Raw genomic sequence first — 14,380 nt, 5'->3', positions numbered from 1 at the left:
ATTAGAGCGTGTTTATTAATTGAAAGTGTTACGTGGCAGCTGGATGCGGTAGAGTCATAGCCTTTGTAACTGTAGTTGAAGTTTGTTGCATGCTGTGCCAGAAAGTGAGTAGAATGCGCTTGGTGTTGCTCTTTGCTCTTTTGCCTGATGACTGTTTCCATCGTTTGAATTCTAACCTTTTGCATAACAAAAAAAAAGCCCAACCCAAACTCTGTTATTTTCTCTGCTTTGCGTTAGTGTAAGTATCGATATCAAGGAGAGCTAACAGGATTATTGCTAGGCTACCATGAACCAGACCTTATTCAGATTTTCATTCCATATTTCCTACAACTCAGCAGGACTTTGCAAGTCTTCACTGAGATCAAGAGGCCTCTAGTGCTAAACATTTTTTGCTGATTTCTCTCACATTGAAATCTGCAGGAGAGTGCTTGTCAATATGCTCTGTTAGGGACACAGCACTAAGTGAAGTGCTGTTGATGAACGTCGCTGGAGTCTTGCTTTCATTAGTAGCTCTGAGTTCCTAGGCATACGTGTGTAATGGGGCTCACAAAAACAAATGCCAGTGTGCAAGGGCCCAGTTTTGTGAGGAATCATTTCCTATATGCCTGCATAAAATACAGATATTTCAAACACACTGGGAGAGCTTTTTCCTCTTGATTTTCTTTTTGTGCAGCTGACACTGAAGCATATATTACTTCAGAAATTTCTAAGGAACTGCTCTGTAGTTTCTGAGGACTACTTAACAGGTTTCATGCATGAGTCTATGGCAGTGTGTTCCCAGATATAGCCATGCACAATGGTCTGTGCTGCCATTTCAAAGATTAGTTAATCTGTTTTCAAGGCAAAAAGAATGTGGGGAAATTACACTTCAAAACGGCACAAAGATCTCCCTCCATTTACTTCTGTGCTGCTCTGCCAAGATAGCAATTAGTAGTAATCTACTGTTTCCAAAATGTGGTAGTGTTTATAGGTAGTAAACTCATCCTTAATCCCTATCAATTAATCTGTAATTTTATTTGACCACTTAATACTAATAGAAGCAAATATGCTTAAAGCAAAGAGCCTGAGTTCTGCCCTTGTCTGACCTGGCTTGGATGGGAAAATGCCCAAAGCAGTTAGTGTGCCCTTGTGCAAAGAGAGCCTCTGCCGGTCTCTGGAGCTTCAAAGCCCTGCATATGCTGGTTATGAATAAGGTCTCTGCATGCTGCTGCATTAGGTGAGATGGTATTTTTTGCTGGCTTGCTGTTGAGGAAATCTGTATTGGAGACATCCAGTTTCACCCTCTGGCAACAGTTAACATTTGTTTTAGCTCTTGTCAGTGTTCAGCGTTTGTGAGCTGGCTCTTCTTGCACTCCCTCACAGTCATGAGAATGTAATTACCAATGGGAACTCTTTTTCTCTTTATTTTGTTCTCGCTCAGGAGCCCCAAACTACAGTAATCCACAACCCTGATGGAAATAAGGTATTCAGAAAGAACCAACTCCATCTTGCTTTTCCACACCACACATCTCATCCACTATTCCACAGCAAAACAGGGCCATTCCAGGGATTTAGCAAGGAAAATCTCATTCTTGCATTTGTTAACCTGGTGTCTCTTGAGCCTGTTTTCATCTGTGTCTATTTCCTGTGTATGTCCTGGTGATTGTTGAGCTTCTGAATCTCTTGGGCGGGGGTCAGCAGCAATTGGCAGAGTTCCTGCAGCCAGTGCAGCCAGGCTCTGAGAGTGTGGTGTCTCTCAATTCAGCAAGAAATGCTGCAGTCTAAATAAAACCAAAGAACACTGCTCTCAGAGTGTGGTGAGATCATACTGACAAGTTTGATGTGCAGTTATCACCTTAAGCAAAGATGTCATTTCAGTTTGTGCCATCCGCTGTTTCCTAGCATGCTGATACACTGTGTTGTGATGTGTCTTTTGCACAGGACTTTGGTTTTCTTCCATAACATCACTGAGCAGTTTAAAAACATTTAACATTTCAAGTGACAAAGAGGTCTCTTGATTTTTTTTTTTTATTTATTTGTACATGTTTTCTTCATGCTGTTTTTTCTTGTGTATTTTGTTGTTTGCATTTTGGCAGCTGATTCCTAAAATGTGTTTTGTTTTGTTTTTTTCATGCATGGACTTGAAAAGGGCCAGGAAATACCATCATTTACATATAACACATGTCCCTAGGTTTCTTGGAAAGAGTTTACTCTTCACAAATTTCACTGTTTACAGTGTTAACGGAAAGAACTGACATTTCATTTCTCTAGTCTTAACTACTTGTGGTTATTTCATATGAGAAGGATTGAGTCCGAGTGAAAAAATACCGCATGCAGGCATTCCTTGAGCATGAAAGTGCTGCTGGTGTGTATCGTGCTTGTGTATCCACTTCCTTCATGTACCTTGCATCTGTCCAACACAGAGCTTCTGTTTTCGTGTTACTACATGTTCAGCTCCCCACGCTGGAACTCGCAGGCACCAAAGAGCCTGTGTTTGAAATGCAGTCTAAGCTCTGTCACTGGAGTCCACAGAAGACAAGAAAACCCAGATTAAATACTGGCATGACTACATCTACTTGACTTCATTACATAATCGTAGCAATTAAGATACTCCATGTCCCAAAAAGGTCACAGCAAACCACTTAATGAGGAGAGTTGGTCATAAATTTGTCTGAAAGACTGATCCCTGTAGTATGGCAACTGCAGTGGATGCTTCAGTGTTACAGGCTACATCTGCCGTGTGAGCTTGTGCATGGTGTTTACAACTTGAGGGTCGTGGTGGGGTTGCTTACTTGGAAGGACTTTATCTAGTATGTTAAGTGATAAAGCATGACACGTTTGTGTAGAGTGAAACTTCTAACACCAGCTAGTTGAGGAGAAGCATGGTGCCTTGTTCAGTTTTGTTTGTGTGTGAATTAATTCATGTGGTTTTATTTATGGATTCACGTACGTTTTGTTTTATTAAGGTCTGAGTCATGCCTTAACTGTTTTGAACATTCAGCTCAGCCTTATGAGGACACAGTAAATAAAGGACACTGTCAAATTTGCCTTTTGGTGTTTAATTGTAAAATCCTTTGGAGAGCTAAATAAAGTACTAGTCCTGTTTCTCAGATAAAAATAAATCAGTAAATCCCTTTGTGTGTTAAAAACTCTTCAGCTTTCTAAACCTGTGTGCCTATTAGATTTGACAGTGCCCTGTTGAATTTGCCTGTAATGTTTCATCTTTCTGGTAATTCATGAAAGACCAAGATACAGTATCCTTGCCTTTTTAACACTGTGGTTAAGTATGAACTGTAATAGATGAGTCATTCCTCTACAGGACTGGTTGCTGAAGAGCACTACTACAGAAATACCTTGGTTTGTCAAAAACATTTAACATTAGGTTTTTCAATTCTCCATCTCCTTCAGAAAAAAATGTTATTAAAAACAGTATTAAAGTGACAATCTGATCCAACATCTTTAAACTCACTGAGAGACTCTCATGCACACTGTGTGTGTCACATGAGCAGGAGAGCAGTTGTAAATTGTAGCATGCAGAAATCTGTGTAGCCAAGAGCTGGAATGGAATGACTTGTTTTGCACAGTCGGTTTAATCACTAAGCTTAAATTGGCAAGTTCTCCTACTTGGCTGAGGTAATTCATAGAACATCTCAGATGGACCTTGTACAGTTGGATGTTACAAAAAGTTGCTGTTACATTCCTATGAAGTAAAAACATCAGACAGCAGGAAATGTATTTGTGTCCCTACTGTCGAGAATAGCGATGTTTGACTCCAGTCTCAAGTGGAAACGTCCTAATGTGTGGCCATTTGTTTGTGAATTACATCCCACCCCGCTTCAAGGCTTTGCATGGTATCTGTAACTAACTGGCATTTTCAAGGGCACGCACTTAAGGCTTGGCTTGCTTCATGCATTTTACTTACATTGTGCTTCTCAACAGGAGTCAACAGAGAGCTCCAATACAACCATTGAAGATGAGGATGTGAAAGGTATGATTTTCATCTTGAAGCATTTAGAGCAGCAATAACATGAGTTATGTGAGTGGGCATTAAGATAGAAACTCCTAATGAGTCTCTTAAGAGAGGATACTTCTTTTCCTTGTCTAAAAGAAATTACTTTTAATACTACCCTGCATTACTCCTGACGTGTTTCAGACTTACCTTTAACTTCTCATTTCCCAAATCACCATTTGTCATGATGTGTTGAGATGAAGAACATAAAGTTAGTGCTTATTAACTAAGATACCAGTCTCAGTAATAATGAGAGTAGATTAAAAATGTCTTAAGTCAATGCTTTGTAACTCTTACTTCATTATTGTAGCTTCAGTATTCATTTTTTGTTTGGATTTGGGCATTTTAGTTGTTATTGGTTGGTTGGGTTTTTTTGTTGTGCTTTTTTTTTACCATATTCATCATTTTAATTTTTATTCTGTTCAGATGCCAGCGTTTTTTCATGTTTCTCTTTTGTTCTGACTCTGCACTTACTTTAATATTCTTTTAATTCTTTAAAAAATGCCAAAATCAATGTATTTGTTTTTTAGAAAATTAATTCTGCAACTTCACAAATATTTGGTTTGTTTCCCTTTTTTCCCTCCTCTATTATATTGTGATTATACTTTAATAACAATGTGTTTTGAAACAAAGGGGTTTTTGAAAGAGTATTAGGTTTGTGTATCTGCTGCTCACAGAAAAGTTTGGTTTTTGGCGTCAAAGAACAAAAGGGGAAATGTAAGCCAGAGATGATAGTGGAGAATGGAAGAGAGAAGAGAATACTTAGTGAACCATTGTAACGTTGCAAGAAGTCAGTGTTACAAGCATGTCCTAAAATAAAAGACTTAAATCTGCTGAAGGGCTTCACTGGCCTCTGAAGAGCATGGGAGGAGTGGGTTAAAATTTAGAAGAGAATCAAACGTGAAGTAGTCAGAATTGTACCAAGACTATTTACTACTGAGTTTCTGACTGGTTTAAGAGGTGTTACGCATGTTTGCCAGGGTGAGAAATTGATGGAGTAAAGATGAAAGCACAGTCTGCTGGTAGAGGCTGGCCAAGGAGCATGGTGTTGAAAGTGCAGATTTTATATTGTGCTACACAGGAGATTCATCAGGCATCTGCGTCATGGCAGCTCAGCGCAGGTTTGCACAGGGGAGCAGAGCAGGCGTGTGGCAAGAGCCTAGCATTGTGTTCCTGCTGCTGCTCTTCACTCTGCTTTTGGAAGGGCAGAGTTACTCAGCTGGTGTTACAGGCTAACATCTGCTGTGCTGCAGTAATTGTCTCTACTTCTTAGTTGATGTTCCCTCCATGGGCAGAAGATTTTCTATCCACATCTAGTAGCAATGCAGCTGTAAATGATAACTTACAGTGGTGTATGAGCTGTGCTTGCTCTAGTTGGTGCTGAGGCTTTGTTCTCAGAGTTGCAGTGAATCATTTCACTTCCACTTGAACAAAGTCTTGGGTGCCCTAACAACCACAGCTCACTCCCAATACCAACGTAGTGATGGCGGTTTGAGTTCATGCACAGTAAAGGCTTGGAGAACAATTACAGGTACCTGCAGCTGATGCAGAGGAAAGTGCAGTGTAATTCACCTTCATTCATAATACCTTCTGTTTCTTCCCATTATATCTAGTTTAGCAACTAACCTCACTAAATGAACAATGTAATTACAGGGCCTCTGTGTGATGATTTAGCAGGATGTGTAACAGTAGGATATTTATACCCTCTGAAGCTTAGCACATGGAATTGTGTCTCAGGCATAGAGTTAAAAGAAAAGCAGCAAGGAAAAAGTTTTGCCTCATTCTTTTACGTGATTCTGTAGTATCATAGTTAAAAGCAGTTTGGATGGCCACGAAGTGCTTCTTTCCCAAAACAGAGAATGGGCTCTTGCAGTAATAGGTCTGAGACAAGACAGTGCTGCTTGTATCATTCTCTTTGCTGTAGTGTTCAGCTTGCAGAAGTAGTAGCTCTTTCCCTACTGTGGTGGAAAGGCAAGATGCTTTCTCTGCATAAAGAAGGACAGTTTGGACTGGTGACATTTGAGATGACCACAAGAACCTCTGTCTACCAGTACAGGCTGTTTGAGGTCCATGGCCTCAGACATGACAGTACAACTGTCCTCTTCACCAGTCTCTGAGTGCACATTTTATTTGAGTGTATAGGGATTTCATTTTCTGGTTATTGAAAAAAAACAAATATTATCTCTCTGCTATTTAATTGCTGGCAAGATTGCTTGGTTTCCACTTCTTTATCTCACATTTCCACTGGAGACTGCTTTTCAGATAGTTTTGTTATAAATTAAAGGTAACAATACCCCGAGGGTTTCTAGAATGATTCAGGGAATAGGCAGTCCCTGACAGCTCTTAGAAGCTCAGGCTTCATGCTTTAGTAAGGCACTTAGGAAAAAGATTTTCACCCTACACCAGGCTTGATTTCTGAATGTAGATTTGTCTAGGGCAATAGAGAGAAAGCTGTTTTCTTGTCAGGAAGAGCTACTGCTGTCAGCAGGAGATAGGATACTGGTAGGAAGGAATGGATTTCAGAGGTAGCAGAGAGAGTTCTTTCAAATTACTTTCTTGGTCCTTATACATGTGCTCAAAATGATGCTTAGCACAAATTTGAGATCTAGAGGGAACTTTTCCAGCCAAATGTTTTTGCTTCACAGCATAGAGTGCAAGATGGGAAGAGATTCCTCGCCGTGAAGGAGAAGAGGAATGGGGAAGCCACTCTGTAAGAGAAGTGGTGTTAGCCTGTTCTGTAGCTCTGTGGTGTGACCCGCACCTCACAGAGAGTGGCTCTTCTCTGCAGACTTCATTCCTTCTTTCATTATTCCCACACCCTGCATAGATTGTACAAACAGGTAGAAGTTTCTTTCCTTTGTGCAGGCTACCAGCCCACACCTTTGTCAAACATTCATTCCTGCATCATGTGGGCTTTGTATTTTTATTGATTTAACTCTTTAAAGTTGTGTGGATCACGTTGAGTCTGTGTCTCTGCAGCACAATTGTGCTTTTGGGTGCCATGTGGGAGCGTGTGTGCACATGCATGTCTGTACAAAGCATGACAAATGTTATGATTCATTAAGAAAGGCAGCAATTAAAGAAAGAAAAGGAGGAGAGTCTTAGCTTTCACGAATGTGCCTTTAGGAACAGATTCTCTACCTCATATCTGACAGGTAATGCATGCAATATTCTCTCATGTCAGGATCTCACTCTGTTTTCACTCTTGAAGACAGGTTTTTAGCTTGAAGACAATAAAATCAGACTTAAATTTTATTAGTTGCTAAAAATCTCAGTGTCCATAACTTTGGCTTGCCTATGTATGCACTACATCTTTTAGTACTGGACCACCTATCTTTTACAACACTTGGCAAAACATAGTGAGTTTTAGTAATGCAGAGAATAACCTAATTCTAGAATTTGAGTCTGAAATCACTTGAAGCTGTAGTGCAGATTTCTTGCTAACTTAAATTTTTGACATTAATCATCAAACATGGGCAGATCCCATGGTGATCCCCCTTAAATAGAAGGACAAGAGCAGACAGAAAGAACATACCAAAAACTGGGCCTTAGGCAGTGCTACCTTCTGGAATTGCTTGTGGGATTTCTCCTTCCTGCAGTAATGAGGCTTGGAACTGTTTGGCAGCAGCTCTCTGAGAAGAGATTGATACGTTTTCTTCAGTAATGCTGTAGAATCCCATCATTATTTTTACCAGCAGTGCACACAGGCTTTTTAAAACCTGACTTGTTAAATTTGTCTTGATCAGGAAATCTGGATTTCTCATGGTATTTTTATTTTGCCCTTGGAAATGAATTAATGGAAGCGCTAAGAAGAATGATAATTTCTGATGGGGAAAAAATTGCTGAGTCGTAAGGCACTTACAGACTAGGTGAATTCTGGCTACTTCATCTGTAGGATCCTTTGCTTCAAACATGAACCATTCAGCATGCAGGTCTTCTCATTTATTTTAGTAATTTATTTCATTGTATATCTGTTGCCTGTATTTAGCAATTGAAAGAAACCAAACTAATCCATGTGGAAAATACTATTCTGATGTAAAAGACTTCAAGTTTCTAAGAAAAAAATGGAAAAACCCTGTTTCAAATCCCTGTAATATCTCAGATAGAGGGATAAATTTACACTGGCATCTGAACAGAGTGATTTATGCCTGTGGCCTTCACAACTCTTCTTCTCCACCCACATGACCTCCCAAAAGTACATCACCAGCATTGTTTGTGTGCTCAAAGATTATTTTCTTTTAAGTTCTTGTTGCTTGTAATTAAATTATGGTTATTTTTCTTTTGGCCTTCTCTTTTTTTCTTTCTTCATGCCTTTTTGACCCTCATACAGCTCTCAAAAAGGAGGGTGACATGGAGAGGTTATGTTCCACACACCACTCCTCCTCTTCCATTGCTTCTTCATCTCACTGGTCACCAGCCTTGCCGTGCCCCAGCGGCCGCTCCTGCTGCCAGTGCCTGCTGAGGATTCTGATCACACTCTACCTGGCCATCTTTGTTTGTTCATATGTTGTGTTTCTTTCCATCAATTCAGCGGGCAAGCTCAGGAAAAATGCAAATTCAGAGAGTCACTCGCTCGAGTCTGAGCATTTCCACTCCACTCCTTCCTCTGTACTGTGTAAGTTGAGAGACTCATCTCTCCAGATGAACTCTTTTGTGCTCTCCTCTTCTTCCCTTCCCGTCTTCTGACAGCAGCACAAAAAAGATCGATACTGTGATCTGTCTCATCTAGGAATGACCTTGTCTCAGGGCTTACAAATGTATGGAGAGTAGTTTTGAGATTTTTATTGGGCAGATTTTATTAATTGTAAAAATGTTATTGTCAGCTGTAACATGGACTTCAGAAAGTGGTATCTTGCAGAGGTAACCTTTGCAGTAATTTTCAACTTGGAGACAGATGCTACTCAGCCTTGGTTTGGATCCTGAATAAGGCCTTCACATTACTTGTATGTTTATGTATGCCCTCAAATTACTTCTTTTTAGTATCACCATTGATAAATCAACCTTAAAGCTGCTGTGACAGCTCTTAGCTTGCAGGATTGATCCCTGGCAAGTGGGAAGTTTCATACTTTTAGGAGAAGATCTGCAATGATTAGTGACCAATTAATTGTAAAGGGAATCTTCAGCATGAGCAATTTCAGCCATTTAAATTTGAGAGCAGGAAAGCCTTGTGTTAGTAGCTTCTGTACTGCTACAAGCAGCTCTAGCAATGAAGTTATTTTCACTAGCAGTGAGCAGTGCTTTAAAAATTCAGTGAAGGTTCATATTGCTGTGAGATTTTTGGTAAACTACATGGGATTTCCTGAGCTTGATGGAGATTGTGATGTGGGTCAATTGATTATGAGCTTGAAATTACATCACAGGAGCATTCAAGTCAGTGTTTTGTGTGAATTTGAGACTTTAGAGGAATAAAAAATCAGCTACATGATGGGGTGGGAGATGTGGTGGTCAGAGGCATGAGCAGTTTCTTTATGTCAGAAGTGTCTGGGAAATGCAAAGGGCTCCAAAGATGAGCTGCTTGAATATCCATCCCTGACAGCTATTTACTGTGAGAGCATAGGGATAAGAAGGTGAGAACCAGAAGAATCTGCAGTGTTAGCTCTGTGTAATGTGAAGCTGGATTCACTCTCTGCTTGTTGTTAAGTAGCAATTACTATAATTATCAATATACATTCTAATTACAAACAAGAAGAACATTCATTTCTTAGCTGGTATACTTGATGGGCTTTAATCCTCTGTTACAGCCATAGGAGAAAGGTGATCTCAGTATGGTATGTTGAGAATAGACCAGTTGAGGAAGGGTTATAATATATTTAAAGTCAATCCTGGAGAATAAAACCTCTCCATTTCAGCCCCAGGTGCTTGAGATCCAGAATAATATCTTTTTAAAGGTAATGCATTTTTCTTATGAATATAAAGGGGGAATGCCCCATGTCTTAGAATTGCTGTTTTGAGACTATTACTGCTGTTACTAACTGAACACATCCCATTGCTTTTTAAAGCATATTTAAAAGGAAAGAGATGTAGAATTGAGGATTATTATTGACTACAATAGTGGACAACAAGAAGATCTCTCTAAATTTACACAGAGTAATCAGATGGGAGGTACAGTTCAAATAAACATGTGCACAGCAGCAAAGCTTGTTGGTGTTGCAGTTATCATGACTTTAAGCATCATTCCTTGAGACAGCAGCCAGATTCCGTGTTTAATGTAACACGTTGAGAAGCCATAGTGCAGTATCTTGTAAGTGCAGTGACCGTGATAAGGCTTTGTGCTGAGACTGTAGGTGATTTGTCATTAAAAAATAAACATTGCCAATGTTTGCCACACAGTATAAATTATAGTCTAATTGTATAGTAGCTCCCAGGAAGAGAGCATCTTTAGAAATAATTAATTCCATACGAATAAAAATAATGTGGGACATATGACAAGTTGGTTCACATCAGACTATGATAAAGGTTTAGACAGAAGATGCATTCAGTTTGTCTGATTTTTTTTGTTAGTGTGGGGAAAGCACTGGGATAGTCTTCCATTTATTTGCCTACTTGCATAATGATTTTTTTTTTCATTGGACAAGTAGTAGGCTTACAAGTTTTCAGAAGGTGAAAGACAGTTAAAAAAAATTGTGCAAACCATCCACCTGTATCATAATTTGAATGAATCCTCGGCATCAGCAGGTGCTGGGAAAGAGGTGTTGCATTTAAGGTGACAACTCCAATGGCTTGGTTCATAGCTAAGTTTAAGGTTAAGCAGAGGGAAGAGAAATTTCAAATACTGGTGTGAAGAGAATAGCTTTGAAAAACGTTTTGTGACATTTGTGTTTCTCTACTTCTAGGGTAGCAACGCATGCTTGAAGTTGAATGAGTACGTCCACATAGCTAGAGTCCATTATGAACACTGGATACAGTTTCTGGTCTCTTCCTCTGTCTATTCAAACTGGTTATTTTCAGAGTATAGAAATTGCATTAGTGCCTGTATGCTTTCCATCTGAGTGCTCTTTGTTGTGATGATATTCATGCAGAAATGAAGCTAGATTCCTCTATACTGTGCCATTCAATTTTAGCAGACCAGTGTTGCCTTACTAAGGACTGTACTGTTTTAAAATGATAGCACGATGAGTAGGTTTTGTCTCCTCAGATGCAGACATCATTCACCATGTAGGTTATCTATATTTGTGCTAGTTTTCTAGACTCCCTTTGGTTAATGCAAATAGGTCAGATGAGTCACTCTTGTCTTAAATAGTTACTTTAGGATACGATGAATTGTGCCCTGAAAGCGCCTGTTTCTCTCCATTGACTGTCAGGGAGGGGAGCTGAGGGAATAAGCTCACTTGTCCATACTTATCCATGTCCAGAAGGGTGTGAGGTTAATCCAGTCTGAAGTCTACTAAGATATGTAGTTAAGAGCATTGAATTTCAAAGTTCTAAGGGTTTTCTCCTCAAGAAACAACATATGAGGAAGTGAAAAACAGAATCATTTTAATGGTCTTGGAATTCATGTGCTACTCTGAAGAGACCACTTCATTCTCTTGGGAAGGTGCTTTACTGCTTAGCAGGGATTTCATCATTCTCTGTTTCCAAGCAAACAGGGGTATGCAGTTCCACAACTGGAAAGATGAAGGTCATTTGTTGCAGATTTTACAGACCCTGTGGCAAGAGCTGTCTGTGGTGCTCTTACTTGTCAAGCTAATTTCTGAAAGACCAAAAATGCTGCTTTTATACTTTGCTAGTATGAGGTCCATTGCTAGGGACATTTGTGTTAAAAGGAATATGTCAAAGAACAAGTAAAAAGTTTATTCCTACTTTTATAAGATCAGTGGGGGTAATTAATAACCATTCCATGATAGTAATTATGTAGTCAGCATTGATAACAATAGAAAGATATTCCAGTTTCTGAAAGAAGCAGAATATGGTTTAAATAATTAATTTGAGGACAAAAATACTGGTGTCAGTTGTAAAATTCATGGGTAGCGTGGTGTGGTTCATCAGTTACCAAGGATTCTTTCTGGTGTTTCACAAAAGCTGTAGTTTCTGATACATGTGTTTCTGAAGACTTGATTTTCACATACCTACAATCGCGTTTCAGTGCGATTCTTGTAGATTGAGCTTTCCACCGCCCAAAGAAACTTCACTGAAACAAAAGTCTGTACTATTAGTGGTTCCCATCTGAAAGCTTCATGAAAACATAGATGTGTAGAATGGTTTGGTTTGGAAGGCACCTCCAAAGGTCATCTGATCCAACTCCAGCCACAGTCAGCAAGGGCATCCTCCACCAGATCAGCTTGATTAGAGCCTTATCCAGCCTGACCTTGAATGTCTCCAGGGATGAGGCCTCAACTTCCTCCCTGGGCAACCTGTTCTATTTTTCCACCACTCTCAAGGCACAGAACTTGCTCTTCACATCAATCTGCTCTTCTCTCATTTCAAACCACTGCCCCTTGTCCTGTCGCTGCAGGCTTTTGTAAACAGCTCCTCTGCAGCCTTCTTCTGGCCTCTTTCAGGTACTGAAAGGCTACTCTAAGGTGTTCCTGGAGCCTTCTCTTCTCCAGGCTGACTGCAACTTAATTTTAGAAGTAAAAAGAAGAAAAAGAACAATTGGGCAATGCAGTTCAATTCCTCCCTTCTGGGTTTGATCTTGAATAGTATCTTGTAATACAGTGCAGAACCGAAGGTGTGATTGGAGTAAAGCATTTTGATTGACACAAAAATTATTATTCAGAATACACAATAGCAAAATTTTCCATTCTGGTTGAAATCAAGTCCCAAAAATCTTAACAGATTTACAGGAAGGAACTTCTGTCATTGACATTCCTTTAACATGCTGCTGAAGGCACAAGCAGATGCCAGTGAGTGAATATCTTCAGATTTTCACTGTTGTTTGCTGCTCCCTGTCAGAGTATCTATAACATGTAAGTTAGCTGTGAGCTTCTCATGGTAAAACCTGGAAGATAACTACTTTATGTTAGCGAAAAGGGAATGTTGCCAATTGTCACTGGCCAAGTGAAGGTAGAATTGTGTTCTTGTGGAAACTACAGTACCTTTGTAGTCATTCTCATTGCTGACATTACCAACAACGTGATCTCTTGATTATGTAGCAGCTCATCAGAGATTTTTACCTCATTTTGCACTGTCTGATTTAATAGTTGGCAATTTCCTAGTCTCTGATTGGAATGTCTTTCCAGGTTATTTAATCAAATCCTTTAGCTTAGCTATATTGTATATGAGATATGGTATGCAGAACTTGTCATTTCCTCACTGCATATTCTGGAGTTGGTCTTGCCAGCTTTTTCTAACACTACACCATTATTTCTTACTCAACCACCCTACCACTTGGCCTCTATTGACAGTGCCATACTGTGGCCAGGGTTTGGTCCACGTTGTTTAAACACTGTTGATCTGCAGTCAAAACATCTTTTCATCGAAATTCTTTGTTCTATCCACAAGCTTTGTGAAAAATAAGTTAATTCTTAATTGAAATATTCTGACCCATCATGCTATCTCATAGTCAAGAATTACTCACAAAAAGCCTTGCTGGACCTTTATATGCACTTCTTTCTCCATCACTTCTATTCTTGCTGGTTTCTTTTTTGTTGCTTTTTATCTGAATATATTAGGTTTGCACTTTAAAAAGATGGAGTTTAAAAGAAACTAAGAGGTTCTTTAACAGCAAAGTGCCAGTTCTTGCAGTATGGCACTTGAGACTTGCATTCTTCATATGCCCCCAGTATGTTCTTTTTGAAGAAGAATGAGCTCTCTCAGTACTTGATTTTAACATTTCATATGTATCTCTGTGTGTGTGTAAACAGTCTAGTCTCCATGTGGGAGTGTGCAGGGGAGTTAGAATTACTGCTTGAACGAGAGAGCTACTACAGCCTGCTTGCTTGCATTTCTTGTTCTTTCAAGTTTAGCCTTCCAAACTGATTTTCTGAGGCTTAATAATAACTTGAATGTAAGTAAAAACTTTGCAAACGTACCAGTAAAATCTTGTCTGCTTTACCTATTTAGCATTAAAGCCACAAAACTCTGGATTTGAGAGCACTGCAGGTCTGGATGAACTTCATTTGTATGAGATTGAACCAAACAGTACTATAAAGTGCAGACATGTCTAGGAGAATTCAGATTTCAAAGTGAAGTCAGATTTTCCATCTTACTTTCCTTGAGTAAGGTAGTGGCAATAATCAGAAACTTGCAGGAATTTGTTTTACTCTGCACTGGTTTAGTGTAACCTCTGTCAAATGAACCAGCACTGAGCTATGGGCTTCTTTCTTGGCTAATAGATAAAGGAGAAACTTTGTTTCTGTGTTTGCCTTTACAGCAAGTGCAAACACTGCTTGAGTTTGAATAGACTTAAGATAAATACCTATTCTGCTTATTGTTTGCAATGGATTGTACATC

The 14,380-nt window shown here is 39.4% G+C and overlaps 1 protein-coding gene across 19 annotated transcripts in view; it reads left to right on the top strand.

Moving 5' to 3' along the window:
• Positions 1-14,380, top strand: part of CAMK2D (calcium/calmodulin dependent protein kinase II delta) — a 150,596-nt gene that overhangs the window by 125,686 nt on the left and 10,530 nt on the right. For 15 of the 19 annotated variants that reach the window (XM_064149834.1, XM_064149835.1, XM_064149840.1 and 12 more), the window contains 2 exons: positions 1,421-1,462; positions 3,919-3,967. In XM_064149834.1, the coding sequence (XP_064005904.1) occupies positions 1,421-1,462; positions 3,919-3,967 (91 nt within the window). The remainder of the gene's footprint in view (positions 1-1,420; positions 1,463-3,918; positions 3,968-14,380) is intronic. The other 4 variants (XM_064149851.1, XM_064149850.1, XM_064149849.1 and 1 more) reach the window with 1 other exon arrangement.

Source organism: Pogoniulus pusillus, chromosome 10, assembly GCF_015220805.1.
Source record: "Pogoniulus pusillus isolate bPogPus1 chromosome 10, bPogPus1.pri, whole genome shotgun sequence".
Lineage (NCBI taxonomy): Eukaryota > Metazoa > Chordata > Aves > Piciformes > Lybiidae > Pogoniulus > Pogoniulus pusillus.
The sequence above is the reverse complement of the archived record's forward strand: the minus strand, read 5'-3'. Positions and strand labels throughout refer to the sequence as shown.